Source organism: Piliocolobus tephrosceles, chromosome 8 (assembly GCF_002776525.5).
Source record: "Piliocolobus tephrosceles isolate RC106 chromosome 8, ASM277652v3, whole genome shotgun sequence".
Lineage (NCBI taxonomy): Eukaryota > Metazoa > Chordata > Mammalia > Primates > Cercopithecidae > Piliocolobus > Piliocolobus tephrosceles.
Genome location: NC_045441.1, coordinates 98323189 through 98349956, shown reverse-complemented (window position 1 = coordinate 98349956; position 26768 = coordinate 98323189). Strand labels below are relative to the sequence as shown.

The following is a 26768-nucleotide window of genomic DNA, read 5'->3' as shown; positions in this document are numbered from 1 at the left end:
AGAGAAGAGAAGGACAGGGCTCAAGGCTTAGACCCAAGCCTGTGCTGGAGAAAGAGCAGTACACAGCACTGTGCATCTCCTTCTAGGTTGTCCGCCCTGCCAGGTGCCCAGTAGGAAAAGAACAGGGATTGAAGGCAGAAGGGATATCAAGGAATAAAGAGAAGCTGCTGGGCTGTGATTCTCAGGAAAGGCATTGGGAGGGGGTGTTAAGCAGGAGGTGGAGGAACTCCACTATTTTTTATTAAAATCCCACTCAGGACGATAGCTCAGTCCTGCCAGTAATGACAGCAGTCAGCCCTTCGTGGCTACCGCTCCTGGGTTGCACAGAGTCCCTCCCATGGGGCGGTTGTTTGTTTTGGCCACCCTGGCTCCATAAATGGATTCCATGTAGCAGTCTTCTTTTGAGAATGCAGAGCCATTAGGGTCATATTGTACTGTGTCTGTTCTTATCTCCCCTATCATCCCCAGGGAATAAGCTAATCAAACTTACTGATGATTTTACACTGAAAAGGAGATAGCTAATAACTTGGGTGACAAGTATTAGAATACAATGTGATGTGGATAAATTGGGTCCATGTATTAAGAGCTATAAAATGAGATTCTATCAAGGCATGAATAATGGTGCCCATGAAAAGGATTAATCAAATACCCCATTAAAAAGGTATAGGAATTCTGGTCAGACAGCCCTTGTCTAATTGCACTCCTGCCCCCACCCCACCCCCACTCCATTCCCCCTGAAACTGCTTTCTACTAGGAGAAATATGGAAAAGAGTTTAGAGGAAGTAATGGAAAAATTGGGACATACATTTTGGTAGAACAAGAGCATGAAGACACATTTAAGCAACCAGTGTTTAATTTAGGGGGAAACATGGCAATTGTCATGAGTAATCATTTACAAATATAATTTCCAAAGGAGCCGTGTTGATACCATTCAGCAAATGCCAACAAAGCATTTACTTTCCAAAGGGAGAAAGCAAGACAACAAGAGAAATGAAGGCATCTCCAGGAGTGGACCAGAGAGCAGCCAAGCCATAGAGAAGCATCAGGTGTGAGAATGGCAAGCGCAGAAGAGGCGTACAACTTCTGAAAGATCTCAGAGGACTGGCATTGTCTGGAGAAGGCTTCCTGGAAGAGGAGACTCCAGCAGAGCCCTGAAGTGTGGACAAGCTTCCATTCACTGCAAATTCGTGAGCACACTCTGGTGTCAGGATCTAGTAAGAAAATGGGCTTGAGCAGAGCAGGGGGTACCTGTGGGGTTCTTCTCTTCATTTTCACCACCACAACACTGGTCTAAGCTACCATCAGTTCCCACCTGGACAACTGCAAAAGCCTTCCAGCTGTTCCTGCTTCCACTCTTGCTCCTCTACAATTCATTCTGCACACAGAAGTCAGAATCAAAATCAAAGTTCATCATGTCATTCTCTTGACTTGTGGCTTCCCATTGCTCTTAAACTAAAAGTAGAAATCATTATCCTGGCTACAAAGTCTTGTGTGGTCTGGGCCACATCCTGTGCCAGGCTCCCTTTCATTGTCTATATTCCAGTCAAGCTGGCCTTCAAAATTTCAGCACATTGGGTCTTTCTGCCACAGGGCCTTTGCACATACATGCTTTTCCCTCTGTACATGTGATTTTCTTTCATCCTCTCTTTCCAAAGCTAACTCCGACTCATCCTTCAGACTGCATCTTAATGATTACTTCCTTCTGGAAGACTCTCCTAATTTTCACAACTAGATTAGCTCTCCCTCATATGTTGAAAACAAGTATTTCTTGTGTGAACATATATGTTTAACGTCTGCCTTCCCAACTCAGCCACAAGCTCGGTGAGGGTGGGGACTCAGTCTTTGCATCTCTCGGAGCCTGGCATAGTCTCAGTAAATACGTGATAGCTGGAGCGTGACATTTCATTAGGAACAGTGAGGCTTGTTGAGAAATTATACCTCACCAGTATATAGGAGAGTACCATTATGAATTCTTAATGGGATGAAAACCTGAATTCATGTCTAGACCCTGCCACCTGCTGGCTGTGCTGTTTTAAATAAATTGCAGATCCTCTCAGAGCCTGCTTCCTCATATATAAAATAATGGGGATCCTAACAGCCCTCTCATATGGTTGTAGCAGGAATTTAATTACATAATATATGGAAAAGCATTTTTAACTGTAAAACCAGACATAAATATCGTTTGTCATTTTTCCCAGTGCATGGCACACTGGGTCATTAAACATCTATTGGATGGATGGATGGACAGACAGATTAACAGTTAGGGGGCCCGTATGAGTGACAAGAGGAGAAGTTGACATATGGAAAGCATGATGGAAGCCAGAAAAAGGAGAGACTTCCCAGAAATAGGACGAGGCTTGTTGATTCATCCACAGTGTCACATGCAGTAGAGCAGGCAAGAGAATGAGAGGGGGAAATCATTTAACCTGGGTGGAAGGAAATCACTGGTGACCTCTGGCCGATTCCTCCTCAGCCTTTTCTTGTTATCTGGGCTTTCAATGACATGCCTTAATTGTAACTTAATCACTTTACTGATTTCTATCTTGGGGAGGGGGGGAATCAAATTGATTTGCACATATGGCAAAATTGGTAAGATTACTCCAGCTGCTGCCAGCAGGTGCTGACAAGTGAAGAACTGAACGTCAGAGAATAAGAAAATATACTAAACATTTATTTTAATAAGGCCTAGAAACCTTAGTTATTTAATAAATTGCCATGGATAATTGGTTTCAGTTTCAAGAGTTGTTTCATCTTTAACTCCCTGTGTTCCAGAAGGAATCGTGCTGGATGTGTAGACAGAGCCTTGTGGTTTGAGACCCATCTGAGCTATCACACATTTCTCTGAGCCTTTTCCTGTCTCTCTGATCACACCCTACTTCCTGCCACCACTCCCAGCATCCACCTCGGATAGGTCACTCTGACACACACACACACACACACACATGCACACACGCACACGTGCGCACTCGCGCTTATTCACTATCCAAGCTGCTAGTCTTTTTATTGGCTCCTCCTCCGGCGAAGAGGTTTAAGCCTCACCTTACTGCTGGGCCCTGATCCAGCTGGTCTGTTTGTGTATGAACCTTGGGAGTGAGTGGCCCGAGCTGGATCTGAGCCCAGCATTTATCATCTCGGCGCTGACTCCCACAGAAGAAGGAAGACATAATGAATAAATGAAATCCCATGACTATTTCAACATTCATCAGCCCAGTACACCAAACCTGGCTGATAAAATTGGCTACCTGGATTAAAAAAAAAAAAAGTAAGAAAAGTAAGAATAAACTAGAAAAAAAGGCCACTAAATAATATTTTTATATGATTTAGTATATTTGTTTTATATTTAACATTTTCTGTGTAGTAGTTGGTGATGTGTTACATGGGTTTATGGGGAAAGGAGGCAGCATGCAAGAAAATTTTAAAATGGTTCAAAGAAAGGATTTGAAGCCTTACCACCCCCTGCCGCCCCACAGACCCCCTTCAGCTGGATGGCTCAAGATGTAAAGACAGAATTGTGCCTGTCTCCATTCTCTTCCCTGTACCTCCCAAATCAAGGACCTTTTTTACTGTCCTGTGTTCAGATGCGGACTGTCATCGGCAGAGTGGTTTCCTATGAACTGATACACATCGTTTGCTAAGAAAGAAGGCTAAGGCCCTGGTCTATCTACAGATGGCACAGTCCTGGGAAGAACCACCACATTCTACCCTGGGCAGTGTAGGGAGGTACAGAGTAAAGACTTCACACACCCACCTGTGTTCTGTGGTAGACCCTCGTGGAAAAACTGGGTGGTCACCAGGGAGACCTAGGCATAGGCAGGGAAGGGCCCCCTTTCAACCTGTCACCACTGATCTGTCCTCCACTGGACTACCAAAGGGGCAAACCCCAAAGCTCTTGAGTCCTTCCAGTGTCCAGAAACGTGAGGCTAAAATCTCCTGCTTCACACTGAAGAGTGTGATGGTTCCGAGCCGGACTGGGAGCAAGGTTCACTGCTCAGCCAGCCTTGTCTAGCTCCTGCTCTGACTGAGTGTAAATCTTCTCATGTGTGGAAAATGGGTATAATCATGCTTCTCAGAGAGGTGGTATGAGGATTAAACATCATTATCCATGTAACATGCTTAGACTGAGCCCAGCCCAGGAGGAGAAGTGAGCTGATGGAAGCATGGAAGGCCCTGATAGGTTTATTCCCCTTACGAAGTTCTACTTTCCCTTCACATATCACTGCTGGGAGCCAGCCCAGCCTCGTTGCCAGGAATTTCATTCCACCATAGCTCCTAGAGGTCGAGGTGGGAAACCTCAAGAAGAAAGCAGTCCATGAGGGGTTTTGGAGCAGGGACTGGGAAGAGGGACAGGGATGGAAAAAAGGCTTAGGGAAGAACTGTGGAATTCCTAGTGATCCAGAGAGGGCCTAGAAGAAGAGCACTAGCCAGCTGGGAACACAAGTACTTAGCCTCAAAACAAAGCAACTGTGTCCCAGGGCTCAGGGACGGTGAATTCCAAGGTGTATCAAATCTTTCAAAAAGGGCCAGGCATGGCGGCTCACGCCTGTAATCCCAGTACTTTTGGAGGCCGAGGCAGGAGGATTGCTTGATCCCAAGAGTTTGAGACCAGCCTGGGCAATATAGTGAGACCCTATCACTACAAAAATATGTAAAAATTAGCCAGGCGGGGTTATGCACACATGTAGCCCAAGCTACTTAGGGGGCTGAGGTGGGAGAATCGCTCCTTGAGCCCAGGAGATGGAGGGTGTAGTGAGCTGTGATCGCACCACTGCACTCCAGTCTGGGTGACAGAGCGAGACCTGTCTCAAAAAAAAAAAAAAAAAAAAAAAAAAAAAAAAAAGGGAATAAGGGGATAAAAACTAAAAAAAAAAAAAAAAACTTTTAAATGTCTGCCTTTTTGGTGAAAAAGAATTCAAATTAATTTGGCTTTGAGAATTTTAAATGCACACATCGTAATAATTGCATAAACCCCAGAGCATTGTAAAATCAGAGTTGGAAATCTCTTACCATCTATACTATAAAAGCAAGAACCTAATCTTGCAAGCAGAGTTTTAAAACTCCTGAGCCCAAGGAAGATATCAGTCTGCCTGTGAAATTTGCCTCCTTCCTTCTTGTGATTATCTTTTCCCTCCCTATCCCTTTTTGTCCTTACCTTTTCTCTAGTGAATGTGAGCAGAGAGGAGGTCTCACAAACCTGATTTTTTTTTTCCAAAAATACAATCCCTAGGAAAACCAAGGAGAGAAATAAGAATAGAGAACCAGCATGTGCTCATTTAGGCCCTCTGCCTAATTTCTTTTATCCCCTCTGATGTCTTTTTGGCCCCTTTCGTGGCTGTACAACTAATGCTGTAATGGTTTTGAAGGTAGTGTCAGTAGCCTATTGAGTTTGAAGGGAGCCTTGACTTCTGAGTCCTTTTATCATATCCATCTTTTGGGAGCTTTTTTCCCTTCTGCAAATCAAAACAGGTATTTAATTCAGACATATTTCATTTTAAGTGTTAAAAATCTCCCATATATTAGTATGACGCTACTTATTATTTTGTCCATCATGTAGGTGCCATATAGCTCTGGAGCATATCATTTAGGGTTTTGGACTTTACCACAGGTACCTGGAGGTCATCACCGCTAAGTGAATGAGTTCTTTATTAAGCCAATATTTGATCAAGCCTTGAATATACTACTAATTATGTTCATGGGACTGCCTGCTGAGATTAGAAAACGAAAAAATCTTAAAGCTTACATTTCTTGCATAAGTAAATAGCCACATTTAATCTTCCCTTCATCTGTGATTTGTATTTATTACATTTGGTGAGCTTGGTTAGTGGTTTAGATTCCTTAGGTTTTTGCTACATCCAGGTTCCTATTATGCAATCATCTTTGATAAAAACTAATGCATACAACACTGGACCCTAGAGTATAACATGATGCAAAATCCCTTTCCAAATGTGTTTCCTACTAAAGCAAACTATATTGAAAGGCATTAAAGAGAAGCATTCCCTGGTCACTTCCAATTGGAAATATATATATTTCTTTTTTCATAAATCACATTCACGTTGTTCTCTGTCTCATTACCTCTATTGTGAGCGCTCCCTTTGCCCACACGCTCATGAGAAAGCGATTACAGTGGGTTGTGCCCTCCTTAAGAACATGGCTGGCAAACAGGGTCTTTTTTAATGGGTGATTATTTGCATCAAAATGAGTGCATTTGGACATATTGGCATGCATCAAGAGCAAAATCCAGACAGTGAGAAACTGCAGATTAGACAGCAAGAGTCTTCAACAGAAAAATTGTAAGGAAAAGAATGAGGGGGAAATTGGTCGCTTAAAATAAGTTTAAAAGGCATGCAAAACATGGGAGGACTGAAATGCAGCCTCTGAGGATACACACATGGGCAATGACATCATAAACACACACAAGGACACAAAGACTGTGGAGCCAGGAGTCTGCTTACTGAGGGAGGTGGGTGGCTACAAGTGGACCAGACACATGGAGTGGGGGAGACACTTGGCAAAGTTCTGTGTCTCCACCTGCATGGTGGTTACCTGGATGCTGACCTTCCCATCCCGCCCAACGCAGTGCATCTCTTTTGTGTGGTTCTCACTGCCCATGCTTTATTTTACAATACAAAGCTTTTCTTTTAATGAGTCTCCTCAGGGTTCACATAACCAACATTTTTTTGGGAAATTCACTTTAGGGATTGGGGTCCAATAATAAAATGTGTCTCACTTTTCTCACTAAGAGGGAAATTGAAATTCCAGCTGGAAATTCACCGGTAGGATTATCTGACAGCTTGGTCAGAAATGAGAGAAAAATTTAAAAAGAGGGCCGGTGGATGGAGCTTTTCTAGGTTCTGGCTACAGAAGACTCCCCTGGTCTTTATTTTTTTCCATATTCATTTACACAGTGAATTATGTAGTTACCACTTTCAGTGATGGAATAAGCCTTTGCAGACTCACCTCCTCTAAACAAAAACAAGGACCCTGATGGCAGCCATATTGCTCCCTGCCCTTCCCCTCCTTACCTTGAGTAATGTTTAAAGAGCACAGAGGTTTGCTTAAGGGAAATCATCCCTGCTGCCAGCACCAATGTCCTCTAACCCTCTTGCCCCTGAAAGTGCCGGTCTGAAGTGACTACCCTGGTGGTGTGATGTAGGATGTCCTCTAATATCCTTCCAGCTGGGGTATCATTTCTTTAAGAGTTTTTTCCCTATTAAATGCAGTTTTTCTAGAGTAAGAACCACCTTAATATGAATGAGTTAGAGTTCCAAAAGCGGGTAAAACCATAAAGAGCATGACACTGGAAACCAGAGGTGGGGGCACAGGAAGGAAGACCCAAAAGAGGGGTTGCTGGGAGTTTTGCCTTTTCTTTTTTTTCTTGTTAGACCTGGCCTAAACTTGTTGATATTTTTTAGCTTAAATCTGGAATCCCACTAAAACATAACATTTACGTCTGTCCCCAGGGCTGGATGGTACTTGCAGGACTCAGTGCATAGGCCTGAGTCCAAAGATGTTTGGGAAGAAACAGGCCAGTTTCTACTCCATGAGGGCAGGGACCTTACCTGGTTTTGCTTACCATTCAATTCTCAATTCCTAGCACAGTGCTTGGCACATAGTGTGTGCTTAGTGGACATCTGATTTTAAAAAATGAACCAATAGGCTGAGTATGGTAGCTCACGCCAGTAATCCCAGAACTTTGGGAGGCCACGGTGAGAGGATTGCTTGAAGCCAGGAATTCAAGACCAGCCTGGCCAACATAGTGAGATCCTGTCTCTACAAAAAATTTTAAAATGTGCTGGGTGCAGTTGCTTATGCCTATAGTCCCAACTACTCAGGCCAAGGTGGGAGGGTCACTTGAGCCCAGGAGTTTGAGGCTGTGATGAGCTATGGAAGGCAGCTATGCTTATCACTATACTACTAACACTGCATGGCATGGACCCACTGAGCCGTGATTTCACCACTTTACTCCAGCCTGGGCAACAGAGTGAGACTCTGTCTCTTAAAAAAGAAAACAAAAGAAAGAAAGAAAGAAAGAAAAGAAAAGAACAAATAAACAAGGGACCATACTGACAAACAGCTTGAAGCAAAAGAGATATTGCAGAGATCTTCCAAGATGGGCAATGAGAAAGTGTCTGTGGTCACTCCAGGGGCTGCCAGGGATGTCCTTCCCCTCTCCTCCACTCCTGAGTTTTTTCCCATCTGAAGCCCAGGGTCGACCACCTGTGCTCTGTGCCTGCCTATCCTCAACAGGAAAATCAACCAGTATAGAGTTCTTGAGACGTAACAGCTCTTACCACAGTCTGTCCCTCTTGCACAGCAGGTTTTGGGTCCTAGAAGTATTTTCCCACAGATTGTCTAATTTGTGCTACACAATACTCTCGTGCAGTGGGTAATTCCCACCTTACACAGGAGGAAACTGAGACCAAGAAGGATTAAAATGGCTTTGTGGGGGCAGAGCTGTAACTAGATCTCAGAACTTTGGATCCTTACATCCCACATCCTTTCTACTGCGCTGTCCCAGGCACTAATGCAGACAAAAAGCCTCATCAGGATTCAGACCTTGCCCTCAAGAAGCTGAAAATCTAATTCTGAAAGAGAAAACTCCCATAAATAGTGAACATACCAATAAACATAGAGCAGCACTGCCTGTTCCTTCCCCAGTTTTACTCCTCAGGGATGTTCTGAAAGACGAGGTAACTGTTGCTTTTTCTTAGAAGGGTTCTTTCTGTTTAAACTTATTTCCAGAGTGTAGAATAGGTGGTTCAGCCTGTCTTCAGTTGTCTGCTGTAATGGAGAGGAGAGGGAGAGCGTAAATAATAAAAACCCAAAGTTAATCCCAAAGATCCAACTTTAATCACCTGTGTCAATCTCACGCTTCAGCAGACCTCATTAGAAATAACGACATCATAGATAGGAAAAAGAAAGCCAAATATCTAAATAAAAATCCATCTATAAACTAGATAACCTTCACCTTATACCAGTGTCATCTATAACAGAGTTAGAACTACTAACACAGAATGTCCGTGCTTTTGGACTTTCTTCCTCCCAGACTGTTTCATGTGTATTCTCTCATTGGATGTTCTCAATTATCCTGTGCAGGAGGCAGTGCTGATACTGAGGTTTAGAACATTTAAGTGACTTGTGCAAACACCCACGGCTACTTAGTTGCAGAGCTGCAACTTGCACCAGAGCTCTTTTCAGCCCCCAACTCTTTTCCACTTCTTTTCCCACTTCTACAACCACCCCTATCTCCTCCAATGGCTTCTCCTTCAGCCATCCTTGAGAAAGACTCAGCAGCAGCAACTCAGCCACCTGTGAGTCTGCAGCACTGGCTCTCGCCAGCTCTGTGGCTCACATCACAGTGGTTAAGTGTTCACTGACCACTTGGCTGTGTTACAATCATTTAATTAGTCTGTGTCACGGAAGAAGAGATGCTTTATTTATAAGCCTAATAGTGAAAACTTCTGAGTCTTCAGTTCACTATGAGCTTGGTGGCATTTGGATAATCTTGGGGTCTTCCAGCTGTGCTCCTAATCCACTTTGTACCAAGAGGATAAACAAGGGAGGGCTTTGTTCAGGGTGCAGCCACTGTGTTGAAGACTACAAGAAGGTTGTGGCTGGGTTAGCTGAGACAGGGCAGGAGGAAGGCAGGATAATGAGAAAAGCCATATTTTAGGACCTTAGGAAAAATAACCAGACCTTTTTATGCTCCTCTTGCAATGAAAAAAGTGTAGAATTTATCTTCTTGGGACCTGGGTTGGGGCAGTCTCAAGGTTCACATCCATGTGTCAGTTGACAGCCAGTGCTTCTCAGCCTCAACTACATGTTTGAGCCACCTGGGAAGCTAACAGTCTGCACGATTCCAGTGGCAGCCAAGCATGGGAATGATGGTGTGGTGGCTGTCACGTGTTCTACACTAGGGTGAACTACATTTCCCAGAATTCCCTGTCCTGTGGGTTTCTAATTGGCATGGACCCCAAGATAAATTCTTGGGAGATTCCAAGGATGGAAGGGCAGCAGCACTTTCCAAAAGGTACGTTGTCACTCATTTGCCAGCCGGGCCTGCAACTGCTCCACCTTCTGGATCCTTCAACTTCTCTGACTCCTGGGCCATATGTGTGCATTTAGCTCCATGGTGAAGAGCTGCAGCTTCTGCAGGACATTTGTACCATCAAGGTCAAAGGCAACAAGAAGTGACATGAGTTTCAGTCCATCTTTATGTGGTTCCAGTTAAGGCCTGTGAGTTCCTGATTGTCCTCCCCAACTGCCTGTCCTGTGAACCTCACACACTCATGTCAGATGCAAAAACAACCACCTTATAGAGGCTGCTTAACCAGCTCTTACTATTGCAAAAGGTCAATACCTAAAATAAATTCATGTAAATGCTGATAGATATGTCTGTACTGTATTCATCCTTGTGTTCTGCTTCTTCCCTTGAGCCCTGATACAGGTGGTTTTCAAGATTATGGTTGTTTGAAGGATTGGTATCCACCGAAGGAGGCCCAGTATAAGAAAGACATTCAGGTGATTCTGATCCACGGAAAGGCAGAGCTGACGCCTCCCTGTCTCTACCCCCACATCCCCAGGGGGACACCTGAGGGGCACCCTTTGAAAATCCCTGGTAGATGAGTAGTCTTCAAGTCTAGTGGTAAATGGGAGGCCCCCGGGCAGAATCTTAAAAATGCAAATTCCTGGATTTACCTCAGATCCAGAAATCCAGATATCAAATGACCAATCCGAAAGTGAAACTTTTTTTTTTGTTTTTTGAGACAGGCTCTTACTCTGTTGCCCAGGCTGGTGTGCAGTGGCAAGATCACAGCTCACTGCAGCTTAGACCTCCCGGGCTTAATCAATCCTCCCACCTCAGCCTCCTAAGTAGCTGGAACTACAGGCATGCACCACCATGCCCAGCTAATTTTTTTGTATTTTTAGTAGAGACGGGGTTTTCCCCATGTTGCCCAGGCTGACCTCAAACTCCAGAACACAAATGACTCACCTGTCAGGCATGAGCCACTACACCTGGCCTGAAAGTGAGAATTTTTTAAAAGTCCTTTGCCCCAGCCTTTCTGGGGTGCTGGGAATGTCATTTCTGATCCAGATGCTGGTTACGTGGGGCTTTTCTTTGTGAATAGGCATCCAGCAGCACATGTGTGATTTGTGCCTTTTCCTATATGCATGTGATAACTCCATTGAGAGTTTTATAACACCCCCACCTCCCTCCCACCTTCCCATCCCAACCCTTCCCATGGAGTGTGGAGTAATCCCGTACTCCAGTGACTGGCCAAAACTGAAAGCCACTGGACTGCATGATTCCTTAGACACCCTTCCTGGCAAAGTAAAACACAGAGAAGGGAAACAGAAAAATGTTAAGCAATTAGGGATTAGTTAAGTCAAGATACATTCATCATTCTAATGATATAATCCTACGCTGTTATTACAGGATTGAAGGAAAAAACAACAGTGAGGCAGCCAGTCAACTTGAAGCAACGAGAGTGGGTTGCAGGAGGTATGAGAGGAGCCAGTTTGGAAAATCACATTGGAGCCAGATCATGGAAGGCTTTGAATGCAAACTGAGGAACAGGAAAAGCCATTTGCCAAAGAAGTGATTGATAAAAGTAGCTTTTTTTTTTTCTGAGACAGAGTCTTGCTCTGTCACCCAGGCTGGAGTGCAATGGTGCAATCTCAGTTCACTGCAACCTCCGCCTCCTGGGTTCAAGTGATTCTCCTGCCTCAGCCTCCCAAGTAGCTGGGATTACAGGCACCCACCACCATGCCCAGCTAATTTTTGTATTTTTTACTAGAGACAGGGTTTCACCATGTAGGTCAGGCTGGTCTCGAACGCCTGACCTCAGGTGATCCACCCGCCTCTGCCTCCCAAAATGCTGGGATTGGTGGCTCACACCTGTAATCCCAACACTTTGAGAGGCCAAGGAGGGAGTTCAAGACCAGCCTAGGCAACATAGCAAGACCTTGTCTCTACAAAACAATCAAAAATTAGCCGGGTATGGTGACATGTGACTGTAGTCCTAGCTACTGAAGAAACTGAGGTGGGAGGATCACTTCAGCCAGGAGGTCAAGGCTGCAGTGAGCTGAGATCTTATCACTGCACTCGGCCCAGGCAATAGAGTGAGATCCTGTCTCAAAAAAAAAAAAAAAAAAAAAAGAGCAATTATAAATCTAAAATTATATTATCCATCATATTTAACTGCTCACAAAGTATATTGTTTGAAACGCAAACTGTTAACAATGAGTGGGCCCTGGGGCTGCAATCAGGGACTTGCCCTTCCTTAGAAGTCAAGACAGACTTTTCAACCTCAGTGTCTTTCTGAAGTGCCTGCAATCTACACATGGTTCAAAGTGCATTTAAATGAGTGGAAAGAAAAAAGTCAATCCCCAATTCTCCCATTTTGAAGACCTGATAGGTTCTTGTGGGGCACAGCTGTTAAAGGTGAATTAAGATTTTCAGTGTATGGTGCAGGTGTATAGTACAGGAAGAACCTTCACAGACTAGTCCATTTTTAGGCAGTAAGTGTCCAGAATACAGCCAACAGTGATCCTCAACAGTGGGTTTGGACCTGAGGGAGAAGGAAGCAGGGGTGACAACAGACAATTGTGTTGATTTACAGTCATCTCTGAAGCTTTTTGAAATAAAGAAGTGGAGACCCTACCTGAGACCTGCCAAGTCAGAAGCCCCACAGGTGATCTGGTGCTGCCCAGATGAAATCCACCAGCCTAATGCTGTCTACTACTTTCTTTAATATACAGGGATAGAGCTCTTACAACCTCTCACTCTTCTTTTTTTTTTTTTTTTTTTTTTTTTTTGGTGAGACAGTCTCACTCTGTCACCCAAGCTGGAGTGCAGTGGCGCAATCTCACCTCACTACAACCTCCGCCTCCTGGGTTCAAGTGATTCTTGTGTGTCCCATACAACCTCTCTTGGTGGCCCCTTTTCTCAGGGTGACAACTGTGTGTACCTCCTGCCCCTCCCTCCACCCTCAAATGACAACTCCGCAGACTAGAACTCTTGAGCTTTCAAAATAAAGGTAGAATGAGACTTAAAATCATTGGTTAAGGACCAAAGGTATTGTCAGACTTCTTTTGAAAAGCCCACTTTCTTTCTCATTCTTGTTTGACTTGCAGTATGGTGATTTCACCCTTCCTTACTCTCCTGTACTGTAACTGTACCCTAACCTCTATTTTGAGGACTATCCAGAGAAAATTCTTTAATCCTGCAAGGAATTTCCTCTGAAACCCAAAACACTTCCAAACATTTCTCCACCGACCCCTTGGCCTGTGCAGACAGAATCTAAACTCATATTCACATTAGCCTCAGTCTGAAATCATCAACAAGACAAATCTAATAAGGAAAACAGTAAGGTGGGGCATTCCAAAGTCAGGGGCGAATTCTTGTGCACCCAAGCTGTTTCCTTCCTTCTCCTCATGCAGATAATTCAGAATGGTGCCCGAGCATCGTCTCTTCCACTCCTGACATTCCTCCCCAGCAGAGGGCCTTTCCCCAAACATTCTGAAAGCTCTTTTCGTTCGCAGTTTTTTCTTACTAACATTTTTCAGGAAAGGAAAGTTCACTTTAGTGTGCCCCGCTGCCTCATGAGACCACCTGATGATCTCCTTATCTCCGGGGTGGGCCCGGCTCTAGAGACACAGGCAGCCCTGTCCACGCCTGGCTCTGAGTGTTGTTTTGCTCAGCTCCCCAGAGAGTTTCAAGTGGCAGAGGCACAGAGTGCAAAAGCCCCAAGCCTCAGGCCTGAGGGGGAAGAGTCTGGAAGCAGGAGGGTGAGCCCTAGCTTTCTAGCTCAGTCATACCCAGGCCCAGGTAACCAGGGGTACACCTACCTGTGTCACTGGCAGGAGGATTCCTGCAACATTGGTGCTGGGTCTGCACAGATCTCATGAGGGCATAGCGTAGGACCTGTCCATTTGTGTGGTCCAATAGGTAACATCCAATCAAATGGAACTATAGAGCCATACAGCTGGAGAGAGACCTCTAAGATGGTCGGATCCAACCTCCCCAACCCTTTATTGCAGTAGAGGAACTCGAAACCTACTGAGGCCAGATGGGCAACCCAGCCAGAGTCTCACAGGTAGAGAAGAGCTGGACCGCTCTCCTAGGCATTGCAGGTCTAGCATCCCACTGCTGCCCTTTGTCCTTGTCACAAATGCAGACTAAGTCTGCTCTGAATACGTCTTCCCATAATCATTTTATCAGAGTTGGGTGTTGTGTGTGCAAAAATCATGCTCAATGTGTTTTTCCTCTTTTTTTATTTTTATTATTTATTTATTTATTTGAGACATAGTTTTGCTTGTTACCCAGGCTGGAGTGCAATCGCACAATCTCAGCTCACTGCAACCTCCATCTCCCAGGTTCAAGCAATTCTCCTGCCTCAGCCTCCCGAGTAGATGGGATTACAGGCATGTGCCACCACACCTGGCTAATTTTGTATTTTTAGTAGAAACGGGGTTTCTCCATGTTGGTCAGGTTGGTCTTGAACTCCCGACCTCAGGTGATCCACCTGCCTTGGCCTCCCAAAATGCTGGGATTAAGGCGTGAGTCACCACACTCGGCCAACAGAAGACTTCTGAGACCAAACATGTTGGGAGTTTTTCCCACCACCAAGCAAGCAATCTGTTCCACAGTGGACACCAGCTGGATGTCCTTTAATTCATTTCTGGTGCTTTCTACCACACATCGCATCAGATCCCACAGGGTAAGGGCTCAGTCCCCAAGACTCAGTCCTCCCTCTGTCCTACCAGTTGCAAGTCTGGGCCTCCAGAATTTCTAGCCTACTGGCTTCAAGTTGGGACTCTTACAACGCCCTCTTTATGTTCAATTAATTTGCCAGAGTGGCTCACAGAACTCAGGGAAACACATTTACTGGTTTATTATAAAGGATATCTTAAAGGATACAAATAAACCGCCAGATGAAGAGATATGTAAGACGAGGTCCAGGAGGGTCCTGAGCACAAGAATTTCTGTCTAGAGCTAGAATGCGCCACCCTGCCCTGGAAGTGGGTTCCTCTTAACCTATCTGTAAGCATCCACGTCTTCAGCTATCCAGAAGTTCTCCGAACCCTTTTGGGTTTTTATGGAGGCTTCATTACCTAGGCATGATTGATTAAACCACTGGCCATTGGTGATGAACTCAACCTTCAGCCTCTCTACCCTCCTGGAGGTTGGGGAGTGGAGCTAAAAGTCCCAGCCCCCTGATCCTGCCTTGGTCTTTCTGGTGAACAGCCCCCATCCTGAAGCTCCCTACCCACTGCCGGATATCAGTCAACTCATTAGCATGCAAAAGGCATCATTTTGGTGCTTCTAAGGATTTTGAGAATTGAATGCCAAAAAATGGGTTGAAGACCAAATATATAGTTCACAATATCACAGGGGCAAATATGTTTTTCTGTTTTTAATTCATTGGACAGATAGTGCATGTATCTACTACAAAATTCAAAAAATCACAAAAGGGTATACAGTAAAAAGTTTCCCTCCTGCTCCTGCCCGCAGTCTCCCATTCACCATCACAGAAGGCAAGGCTGTTCCATCCTCCCAAAGATAAGCAAGTATGCATGTGTATATTTTTCTTTTTTAAAATAAATGAGTGTGTGTTTTATACATCATTCTGCTCCTTGCTTTTTGACTTAATAATGCATTCATTTATTAATCTAGTAAACACAGTACTAAGGAGATCCTATTATGTGCCAAGCAGTGGCTGGGATTCAGAGAGAACCACATAGATTCCCTGTGTCTAGAAACTTCCTGGGGGATATAATAGTAAACAAAGAAGTGTATGACGTCAGGTGAAGAAAAGTCAGTGCAGGAAAGGCAGAGTGCTCTTTTGCACAAGGTAATCAGGGAGTGCAGTCAGCGAGAAGGTCTTGTAGGTACTTGGCCAAAGGACTCTAGGCAGAGAGGGCACCAGGGGAGAGACCCTGAAGCTGGGGGCATGCCAGGCTCTCATGCCCCTGGGCCAACACAGGGATGAGATGCCTCAAGTGTCAAGGAGTGAAGAAGGTGAGAAAAGAGATTGATTGCTCAGGGAGGGATCCCGTCAGGTAAATCCTTCTAAGGATGCAGATTTTATTCTAAGTGACGTGGAAGCCTTTGGATGGCTCTGAGCCAGAGGGAGACATGCTGACTGTGGTTGTTGGGTAGGGAATACAGTGTAGACAGGGGAAAGGTGGGAACAATACACTGTCACAAGGTGCTTGTGTCCAGAGCAGTCCTGGTGGCCTGGATCAGCCTGGTGGTGGCGGCACTGAGGAAAAGCCAGATTCTGAATATGTTTGGAAAATAGGGCCCACGTGATTTGCTAGGATGTGGAGTGTGAGAGAACAGGAGGCTAGATGAGCCCGGGGTTTTGGCCTGAACCACTGGGGGAATGGTGCATTGAACCTGAGACAGGAAAAGCAGGGGAAGGGAGAAATCCAACCTTTGGTTTGGGACATGTTACGTTAGAGGTGCTGAGTCAATGTTCAAGATAGAGGAGTGTGGACCTCAGGCGGAGGTCAGGGTTGGAGAGACAAATTTGAGGCCCATTCGCACACAGGTGTTACCTAGAGCCCTGGGAACAGATGGGATTAGAGCAACTTCCTACATTTTTCACATCATGGCTCCACTCTGGGTAAACCGAGAGAAAGACTGGGACTCCAGGGCTGCCTGCCCCTCCCAAAGGCCAAGGGGATCGGTTGCACCTGCCACTCCTTTGCAACCTCTTGCATTGCGTGGCCATGCAGTGTGAAGTAGGGGAAAGAGCCCCTAGAACACAGGACAGCTGGGGAACTGGTCAGCTGGGTGACAACAGCCATGGACCCCTCTCAGCCTGGTTGCAACACCCAGAAGTTTCAAATTATGTGGTCTCTGAGGGCCCTTCCTTCCAGCTGTAATGTTATTTGCCTGTAAGTCAAGTGGTATGAGGCGTACAAAAGGAATTCCCGTACACGGCCCACATGAAAAACTACATTACAAGGATGTTAAAAGAGAAAGAGGAAAGAGTGCAATCAATTGTGGAGGCTTTTCTGGGGAGAGGAAAGTAATTTCAAACTTACCGAAAAGTTGCAAAAACTGTCCACCCCCTCCCCTATATATATATGTGTGTGTGTGTGTGTGTGTGTGTGTGTGTGTGTGTGTATCTATACAGATTGGTTTTTTAATATATATTTATATTTTTTTTTTCCTGACCCATTTGAGGGTAAGTTGCAAAACTGTATCCCTTCACCACTTAATATTTCAACGTGTATTTTCTAAAAACAAAGATATTCTCTTACATAACCAGAGTACAATTATTAGGTAACTAACATCATTGATAAAAGCTTATTCAAATTTTGCCAGTTATCCCTTAGAGCAAAAAATTGTTGTCAGCCGGGCACAGTGGCTCATGCCTGTAATCCTAGCACTTTGGGAAGCTAAGGCAGACGGATCACCTGAAGTCAGGAGTTCGAGACCAGCCTGGCCAACATGGTGAAACCCCATCTCTACTAAAAATACAAGAATTAGCTGGGCGTGGTGGCAGGCACCTGTAATCCCAGCTACTTGGGAGGCTGAGGCAGAAGAATCGCTTGAACCCAGGAGGTGGAGGTTGCAGTGGGCCGAGATTGTGCCACTGCACTCCAGCCTGGGTGACAGAGCGAGACTCCATTCAAAAAAAAAAAAAAAGTTTTAATCCTGGAGTACATATTGCATTTAGTTGTTGTGTCTCTTCAGCCTGTCACTCATGGCCTTCATGTTTTTAAAGATTACAAGTCTTGGATTTGGTTTACCTGGTGATTCCTTGTGATTGGATTCAGGTTTTGCATTTGGGGGTAGAAGGCTTTTTTAAGGGTGTAAGATCTAAGTCTGGCAAGTTGGGATGAGCCCAAAGGGAGATCAGGGCAGTGCTGCTGACACATGGAGAACAAGCCCTTTAGGTGGGGACCGGGCAGCTCAGAAACCTGAATATTCCCCTAAAAAGAGAATATTCTCCTGGTGTGTGCACGGAGACTGTTAAATATTCTCTAAGCTCTTGGGCAAGATAAGGGACTCTGTCCCTGGTGGATTTAGCCTCCCGGGTTATTCTGAATATATCTAATAGATCATTGCTTCTGTGTATGGATGTGTTGTCTCATTTAATCCTTTGGTGACTTGAGAGGTGATGACGTTTCTGTTGTTTTACAAATAGGAAAACTGAGGCTCAAGGAGCACAACCATTTAGAGACAGAACTGGGCATTGAACCAGACCTCAGCCTCCAAGCTCACGCTGCACCGTGCTGTTTCAAACCCGTTAAAGGGTTTTCTCCGCAATCAGTCCTTGCTTTGCTTTGCTCAAAACAAGACTTAAATAAAGACGCCAGCTCCATTTTCCACTCATGTCAGTGATTGATACTTGATTAATGTTCAGGATTGCTGTCATCTAGAGCATAATTTTCGCAGATGCAAAGACCAATTTTGTTGTTACTGAGGCGGAAAGATCTATTTCCTCATACGTTAGCAAGCAGATTTGGAGGGAAGCAGGAACCACAGGGTGTCTTGCTGACTGATTCTGAAAGGAAGCTGTGCCACATTTGGCATTGTTAGCATTTATGGCTGGTGGGTCAGAAGGTCCAAGTACATGAGTGTGACCACCTCCTAGGCTGCTGCAATGCAGCTATGTAACACTCAGCATAGCCACGGACTTCTGAAGCGATCATATCTGCTGTCTCAGTGTCGTCCTGAGTGGCACAGGGAACCTCAGAGAGCTCCCTTCCTTGACTTTCCAGAGGTGACAGTGATTGTTAGAGTCCTATAACCCGCCTCCTTACCCTACCGATAATTCTCCTGAAGAAGACTTGCTGCTTGTCAGAAACAGTGAGCCAGCCGGCAGCCTCCCTGGGACTCTCATTCAGGTGCAGCCGAAGGAGTACTGGATTCCAATCCAGCTTCCTACCACACACGGCCTAACCTCTCTCAGCTATTGGCAGTAGGAGCAATGTGCTGAGTACCTGGCCCCAGTTCCTGGCACAGATACGTAATCATTCTTGGTTTTTCTTCTTCTCCTTTATTTTCTGTCCGTTCTCTGCCTCCGTGTGGCTCCCCTGTACCTCTTCCCCTTCTCTGATTCCCTCAGTAAAATCAAGAGTTATTTTATACCAAAATATAAATCAATTACAGAAGCTGGGAGGCCAGATCTGACAGCTCCCACTCATCTCTGACCAGGAGAGGAAAAGACCCTTCAAATTCTAGTTTGAAAAGCAATGAGCTTGACCTTAGGAGGTTGGGCTGCCTACAAAGAAACACTTCTTAATTTTGGCTGAGGAGATAAGGACTGGAAGTTTGGGAGGGCATAAGTGTATGAGAGGGGGAGAAGTGAGTCGTGGGATGCTGGAAGATACTCACCAAAGGAAGCTATAGGATCCCTAGCCAGTGACCCGTTTCAGAGGAGGGACCAGGCTGTGCATATGTGTTTGGGAAATGGGGGTAAGTGGCTGGCCATCTTATATTTAAAATTAAAATAACTTCCCTGGAAGTATGAATATGGAAAATGAACAATCTGCGAGCTTAGATAAATGGTTGTGCATATAAAATGGATTAATAATGTCAGTGTTTGGAAAGTGCCTGCCCAGAGTAAGCCCTCGGCATGTGGTAGCCATTTTTTGTAGTGTAGAAGGACACAGACTCTGGAACCAAATTGCCTGCATCCCCATCCCAGCTCGAACATTTCTAGTTGTGCGGCCTTGGGAAAGTTGCTCTACCTCTATGTGTCTCACTCAGTTTTCTCTTCTGCAAAATGAGTGTAAGCATAGTACACACATAATAGGGTTGTTGTGAAAATTGGGTGGATTCATGCACATAAGGCACTTAGAAAAATGCCTCACATATCTTAAGCTTGAGGTAAGGGTTATTACCTACTGTACTGATGAGAGAGTCCGTATGAAAATTACCACTAGTTATTGCTCAGATGCAGGCATATTTGAGGACACCAACAAAAAAGGCTGTAATCTTGAAATTAGATCACAAGCTTTATTTCAAGGCTAGATCCCTACAGAAGATAAAGCCAGGCATCTCAAGTGTGGGTTAAGAGTCACCGTGGGACCGAGCGTGCTCACTCTTCTGAAGTTCTAGCTCTTGAAAGGAGACAGTTGGAGCTCTTTATCTCTGTTTGTGACAATGTGTCCTTTGAACAAGGATCTGACACGGCCGCATTAGTTTGTGAGGGCTACCATAACAAAGTGCCACAATCTGGATATCTGAAGTGACAGAAATGTATCTCACGGTTCTGGAGGCTGGAAGTCCAAGATCAGTATGTCAGCAGGATCGGTCCCTTCTGAGAGCTGTGAGAGAGAATCTGCTCCCTGCCTCTCTCCTGGCTTCTGGTGGTTTGCTGGAAACCTTGGGCATTTGTTGGCTGGTAGATGCCTCACCCCCATCTCAGCGTTCGTCTTCACCAGGTGCTCTCGCTGTGCATGTCACTCTCTATGTCCAGAGTTCCCTCTGTAATGACACAGTCAGATTACATTAGGGCCCACCCTCATGACCTTGTCTTAATTTGGTCATTTGCAAAGACTCTATTTCCAAATAAGGTCATATTCACAGGTGCTAGTGTTTAGGACTTCAACATCTTTTAGGGAAAGACTTAACCCATAAAACTCACAATTCCTCCACCCATGTCTGAATTGCTGACACTGCCTTCCAGCTGGCCGGTCCATCACCCCTCTCTTCCCATCCCACTCACCTTCCCCACGGGCTGAAAAATCATTCTTTGACTGCATTTTCACCATGGAGGCATCGTACTGATACTTCTATCAGAAAAGAATGTCAAGCTCAAATGTGTCAAAATCAAACACTATCATGTTGAAAGGCAAGCTTGTATAATGTTGTAGGGAGAGGATATGACCTGGTTATTGGGTAAAGAAAACTAAGGCTTTATTTTGTGTGAGGGGCTCTCTTTGGCCCAGTGCTCTGGCAGAAGTTCAGGGGGGGGGAAGGAGAGAAATGGCCATTTGAGGTCATTTGAGTTGGATTTAGATGAGCCTGATACACAAGACCCTCCCTGAGCTCTGTTCTGTCCTGAGAGGAGGCCCACAGTGCCAAAGAATTCACATCTAGAGCTGAGGCTCCGCACATCCGCACTCTGCTGCTGCCCAGCTGCGTGAACTTGGACCTGCCTTTCTGCGGCTTAGGGTTCTCATTGGTCCTGAAGAAGGATTAGGAATGGAGCGACCTTTGACTGAGCAGCTGCTGTGTATATGTAACTTCCTCTTTAATCCTCACAACAAGCCACTAAGGTGGATGTTGTTATGCCCATTTCATCCACAGGAAACTTCAGAGAAATTAAGAGACCCCAAAGCCCACATTTCTTGTGTTACGTGACCCTGCCTCTTTAACTAACTCTTGGATCAGTGGTTTTTCCATCCCAGCTACATAGTCCATTCACTTGGGAGAACTTTGGTTTAGAGGTTTAGCATCTCTGGGAGTGGATACTGGTATTTTGCGAGTGCTTTCCAAGCGATTTTGATGTATTTCTAGTGTTGAGAACCACTGCTGTAAATGCTTTGTGGATCTTGCCTGTTCTGGAAGCCACAGTGAGTGCACATTGCCTCTGTGGTAATTGCTAAACTCCTCAGCCTGGAGTCTTGAGCCTCCCACTAACCTCTTTTCTCCTTTCCAGCTTTCCCAACCAGTGTCCCTTTGTTGTAGTTTCACATGTTGTGATCAGCTGCCCCTTGGGTTCCTTACGGGTTGGACGGGTCAGCATGGCGCTGTCTGGCCTCTGCCAGGTGGCACAGATTCTGGCTTTCTGGCCCTGACATCGTTCTTGATTCGGAGATTGTCTATACCAGGTTTTACAAATTATCTCAACCCACTAGTGTATCATGAAATCAGCAGAGTGGTACATTTGAAAATAAAAGAACAAAACAGAGTGGATCACAGTAAGGGAAAGATTTGGAGCTATATATACAGTATATATAGTCTTCATGAAAAGTACTTATATTTCTTACAGCAGGTTCAGTGCAGTCAAAAATGTTTGAACTGTTGAATGTTTGAATGAAATGTTTGAACCTATACCAACACATCTTTATCATTGCTTGCAGAACCTGGGGCAAAATTCTCCTCCTCTAAGATCATGGAATAGTAGAGGAAAAGACCTAGAGGTCATGTTGCTGACTGATCCCCAATACCAGGGCCTGGCAGGATCCCTAGGGAACTTGCCACAAGGATCCCTAGGAAACTTATTAAAAATGCTGATTCCTCAGGCCCAGTGCTGGGAATTATAATTCACTTGATCCAGGAATGTGCATTTTCTGATTCTGAGTTTCATGAACCTCTGATCTAATCGACTTTCTTCATTTGATATTGAGTGACATGCCCAAGACCACATAGCTCATTAGTGACAGAACTGGGATTCTCCATCCCTTGCCCTCCTCCATCTTTTCACTCCACCAGAGTCTAGAGAAGAGCAAGGCAGTGGTTCTGGCCCAGACTGCAAGGTAAATTTAACTGTGAAAAATTTTGAAAATGTGGATGCCCTGGCTAGCCCCATCCCAAACCAGTTAAGCCACAGTCTATGGAGGTGGGCCTGAATGTCTTCTGGGAGTGCTTCTTAAACTTTAGGGAGCATGCAACTCATCTGAGGATCTTGTTAGAATATAGGTTCTGCTTCCATGGGTCTGGGATGGGGCATTTCTATTAGGTTGGTGCAAAAGCAATTGCAGTTTTTGCCATTAAAAATGGGATTTGAACCCATTTTTAAAAATGACAAAAACAGTAATTAATGGGCTCCCATTGATGCTGGTGCCTGTCCAGGGACCATGCTTTGTGTAGCAAGGCCTTAAGGCATGGTCCCAGGTCCCTAAAAGCCTAAAGATTTACACACCTCTGCCAGCATCTCTCTTGCCTAGCTCAATTTGTACCTTCTGAATTTTTTCCACTGTATCATTTATTAAAAGTCAGCCTCCCTACACACATTTTAAGTATCTTGTCAGAAGGGATGGACCTTGGTTGCAAATTTTTCCCCTTTGCAACCTTTCCCCTTCCCTTGTGAAGAGTCCCCCTCCCCTCTAAGTCTTAACCCTGTACAGTCAAATGATAGGCTAATTCTTAACACACACAGAAACACACACGCACACACACACACACGGGTGCGTTAGTAGGCAGCATGCTAGAGCTGCATGCTACTATGTGACCTAATGGCAAATTGTTTAACTTCTCTACATACCCAACTGTAGCATGAGGATTATAAGAGTATCTACTTCGTGGAATGAGGATGGACTGAGTTTAGTACAAGTAAAGCAGTTAAGACCTGCACATGATCAGTGATCAATAAGCGTTAGCTAGTATTGTTACAATGGAGGAAGTTTGAAAAGTTTATTAGAGTGAGAAAGAAGATTTAATCACTGTTTCGGAAAGGAGCAAAAGAATTTATCAAAGCATTGTATGTGAAAATCTATGGCAATACATTTGAAAATCTGGAGGAAATGGAGAATTTCTTGGCAAAATACAAAGTCTCAAAATTGTCCCCAAAGAGGTAGAGCACCTGAATAGACCAATAATCATAAAATACATTAGAAATTTTATTAAAGAGATTCCCTTTTTTAAAAGTCCTCATGGTCTTATAACCGGGTACTAGCTAGCCTTCAAAAACCAGGTAGATCCTTTGTTATTCAAACTATTTCAGACCACAGCATAAGATGAAAATTTCCTCCAATTCGTTTTATGAAGCCAGCATGACCTGAATACCCAAACCTAAAAAGAACACATCTCTTCTATCTCAAAAGCTTTGAGAAAAAAAGATTACCCTAACAGAGAAAGATGGAGAAGAAAGTAAGACTCTGTGTGCACAACATGTACTTACTTTAAAGCAGTGGGTCTCCACCTGAGCAGCACCAGCCCCCACTCCCAGAGATCCTGATTTAATTAGTCTGGGAAGAGCTGGTCCATAAATACGTTTTCCAGCTCTCTGGAACAATTGCTTTAGGGGAACTGGAAATTATATAAGCCCACAGGCTTGGTTTATAGCTCTAATCCATCCCATCTCAACAGCAGTCCAAGAAGAGACTTTTTGCCCAGACTTTGGCATGATCAGAGCTAAGAGAGCCATTCTTTGGCCATAGATGTGCTAAGTCTCCCATCAGAGCCTTAAAGAGTTCCACAAAACTGCAAGTGCCGTATCTTCAGAGATCAGAGATCGAGCCAGGAACAAACCACTCGTATTTTTAAGTTCTGAGCCAGCAACCTTGTCTGCTGCAAAAGAAGGCCAGGAAAACCCAGAGAGAGTTTTCATCACTGGAATCCAGTGGGATTTTAATGACAGACCTGTTCATTATCGTGCTGCAAGGTAATTAAGCACACATGGCAAGCAGTTCACATAAATAATTAAATAGCAATGCATGCACACAGACAATCCATGTTTTCAGCTTCCCTGTTCTTCATGCATTCTGCATTTCCTATATTTAGTCCCAATATGGATAGCACTGTTGCCACTCGGTGACTGAAGCCTCATCACTCAGTCCTGGGAAGCCCACAGAAGAGGGAGGGACTGGATCCTATTTCTCCAGTGGCTGGTGTTCCCTGACAAGGAACTCTAGCGTCCCTTTGGATCACCAATCTTCAGAACCCAAGAAAATGATTAGCTTTACTGTCTGTCTTCAGCCCCAGTTTTTAAGGTTAAATCTAGTTTCAGTCCCTTGTTTCATTAAATAATAAGTATAGGCACCTTGAACAATTGTTACCATAAAACAATATCAAAAATTAATAAGTGAGTGGATTGTTGGCTTAGGTTTGATTAATATAGATTTGATTAATTAATATATGATTAATTAATTCTATTCCTGTGTACCCCACACCACCTCCCATCCATAGCAGGAAATCTCACTGGGTCCTCAGAGTCATTGCATCATTCAACAAAGTGAAAAGAAAAGACAAATAATGCCAAGGGGTGGTGCTGAAATGGTCTAATGTCTGGTGTTTGCTTTATAATCTTCCCTAAAAAGAACAGTTAGGGGGTGGGAATAGCTTAAACAGGATTAACAAGATATTAATTGTTGAAACTGAGTAGTAGGCATATGTGGTGTTTGTTGCACTTTTCTCTTTTTGTGTATGTTTGAAACTTTCCCATAAAATCAAAGCGTACAAGGGAGAATGTTGGGTCCAGTCTCTCTTGCCAACTACAAGATCTCATTGCAAAGGTCTCTATACCTATCGCCAGAGCCCTCTTGAATTAAGTGTGCCTTACCATGTTAAAAAAAAATCATAATAATACAAGAGAGAGACATGTTAATAGGGATGAGCTTCCATCAACACATAACTGATGGAAGGTCCTGGACCCTGAAATCATGGGGAATATCCCAAAAGAAGGACTGGAGTCTCAGTGTAGATACGCTTCTTGTGATTGGCAGTGTTTATCCAAAGCCTGGCTGAGCTAGTATTGTATAAAAGGTATCCAGCAGATATCATCGTTATTATTGTAGCCCAGGACAAGGTGATCTAGTGGGAAAGTGGCTGAGGAAAAAAGGATTTCTTTGAGGTATTTAATTTGAAATCGTTTTAGCCCTTATAGGTGAGAATGCACACAGAAGTGTGAGTCTTTGTTCCCGTAGAATGATTTCACCAGCTCAGTCTGGCAGCCTCCACCTTTTCAGTTAATGCTGACAATGTCAGGCACTCTATCAGGAAGGGAAAGCGTAAGTGTGGAGGCTAGAAAGTTCCAGAGCTTATGGAGACATCTGTTCATGGCTCCAGGAAGAATGTTCTAATAGGTATTCTCGCTTTGCTTGCTCCTTTATCTTCTCGCTTTGTCCCATATTTGTATTCTCTCTTTCTCTCTCTCTCTCTCCACTTTGATTAGAGTTTGGAAGACTTAGAATATCTTCCTTTTGAACAGCGCCTGGCCTGGTCAATGATGTTTACTTATCAACATTCAGGAATCACTTTCACTTACTCTCAAGCTCCATTATGTAAGAAACTCCAAAGCCAGCCAGGTCGATGTTTATTTGTTTTGTTGTTGTTTGTTTGTTTGTTTGTTTGTTTTTAACATAAAAGGAGGTTGCTAAAACTTCAGAACAGCACACAATAGCCAACAGAGCCTCAGCTGGAGAGCAAGGAGGGTGGGAAGAGCTGGTGCACGCTTGAGTCAGATGTTAACCAAAGATTATTGATGGTCTACTTAATCTGCAGAGGATCACCTTGACGGAGCTGGGCTGTCTGTCCTGATTTCTGTCCAACTGTGAAATTTCCGAGTGATGGCAGATTGACCTTGCCAGCCGCAGCAGCTGCCCCGGGCTCTGAGGCCCACTGAAAAGCAGTCTGAGAAAAGGACTGTAGTTGGGTTTTTTGTTTGGTTTGTTTGTTTGGGTTTTGAGTTTCATTTTTAGCATTTACTGGCTGAAGATCCCTTATATGTGTTTAGGACTTCACGATGTAGAAAGCTTATTTTGTTTCTGAATCATCTCATTGGACGTTCCAGTATCCCTGTAAGGCAGGCTGACCAGAGGTCTCAAACCCTTGTTTACAGATGAGGAAACTAATACTCAGAATTTAGTGATTTTTGCAGAGCTACAACTAAATTATTAAGTTCCCTGCCATTAGGAGAGTTAACAATCCAGAGAGAAAGACAAGATGATGTACCAAATACTATCTTAAATATACAGCATCTGGAATTTGGCTGGGGCTCAAAAGGATTGAAAGGATGGATGGATGGATGGATGGATGGATGGATGGATGGATGGATGGAAGGAAGGAAGGAAGAAAGGAAGGAAGGAAGGAAGGAAGGAAGGAAGGAAGGAAGGAAGGAAGGAAGGAAGGAAGGAAG

General features: G+C 44.4%; 1 protein-coding gene across 12 annotated transcripts in view; it reads left to right on the top strand.

Moving 5' to 3' along the window:
* The window catches only part of ATXN7L1 (ataxin 7 like 1), a 268359-nt gene that overhangs the window by 115230 nt on the left and 126361 nt on the right, over positions 1 to 26768 (top strand). Inside the window, exon 4 of one of the 12 annotated variants that reach the window (XM_023183068.1) lies at positions 967 to 10385. The exons of the other annotated variants lie outside the window; for them this stretch is intronic. Coding sequence (XP_023038836.1) covers positions 967 to 1052 — 86 coding nt within the window. The 3' untranslated portion in view covers positions 1053 to 10385. Of the gene's footprint in view, positions 1 to 966; positions 10386 to 26768 lie in introns of those variants that run through there. 12 annotated transcript variants of the gene reach the window in all.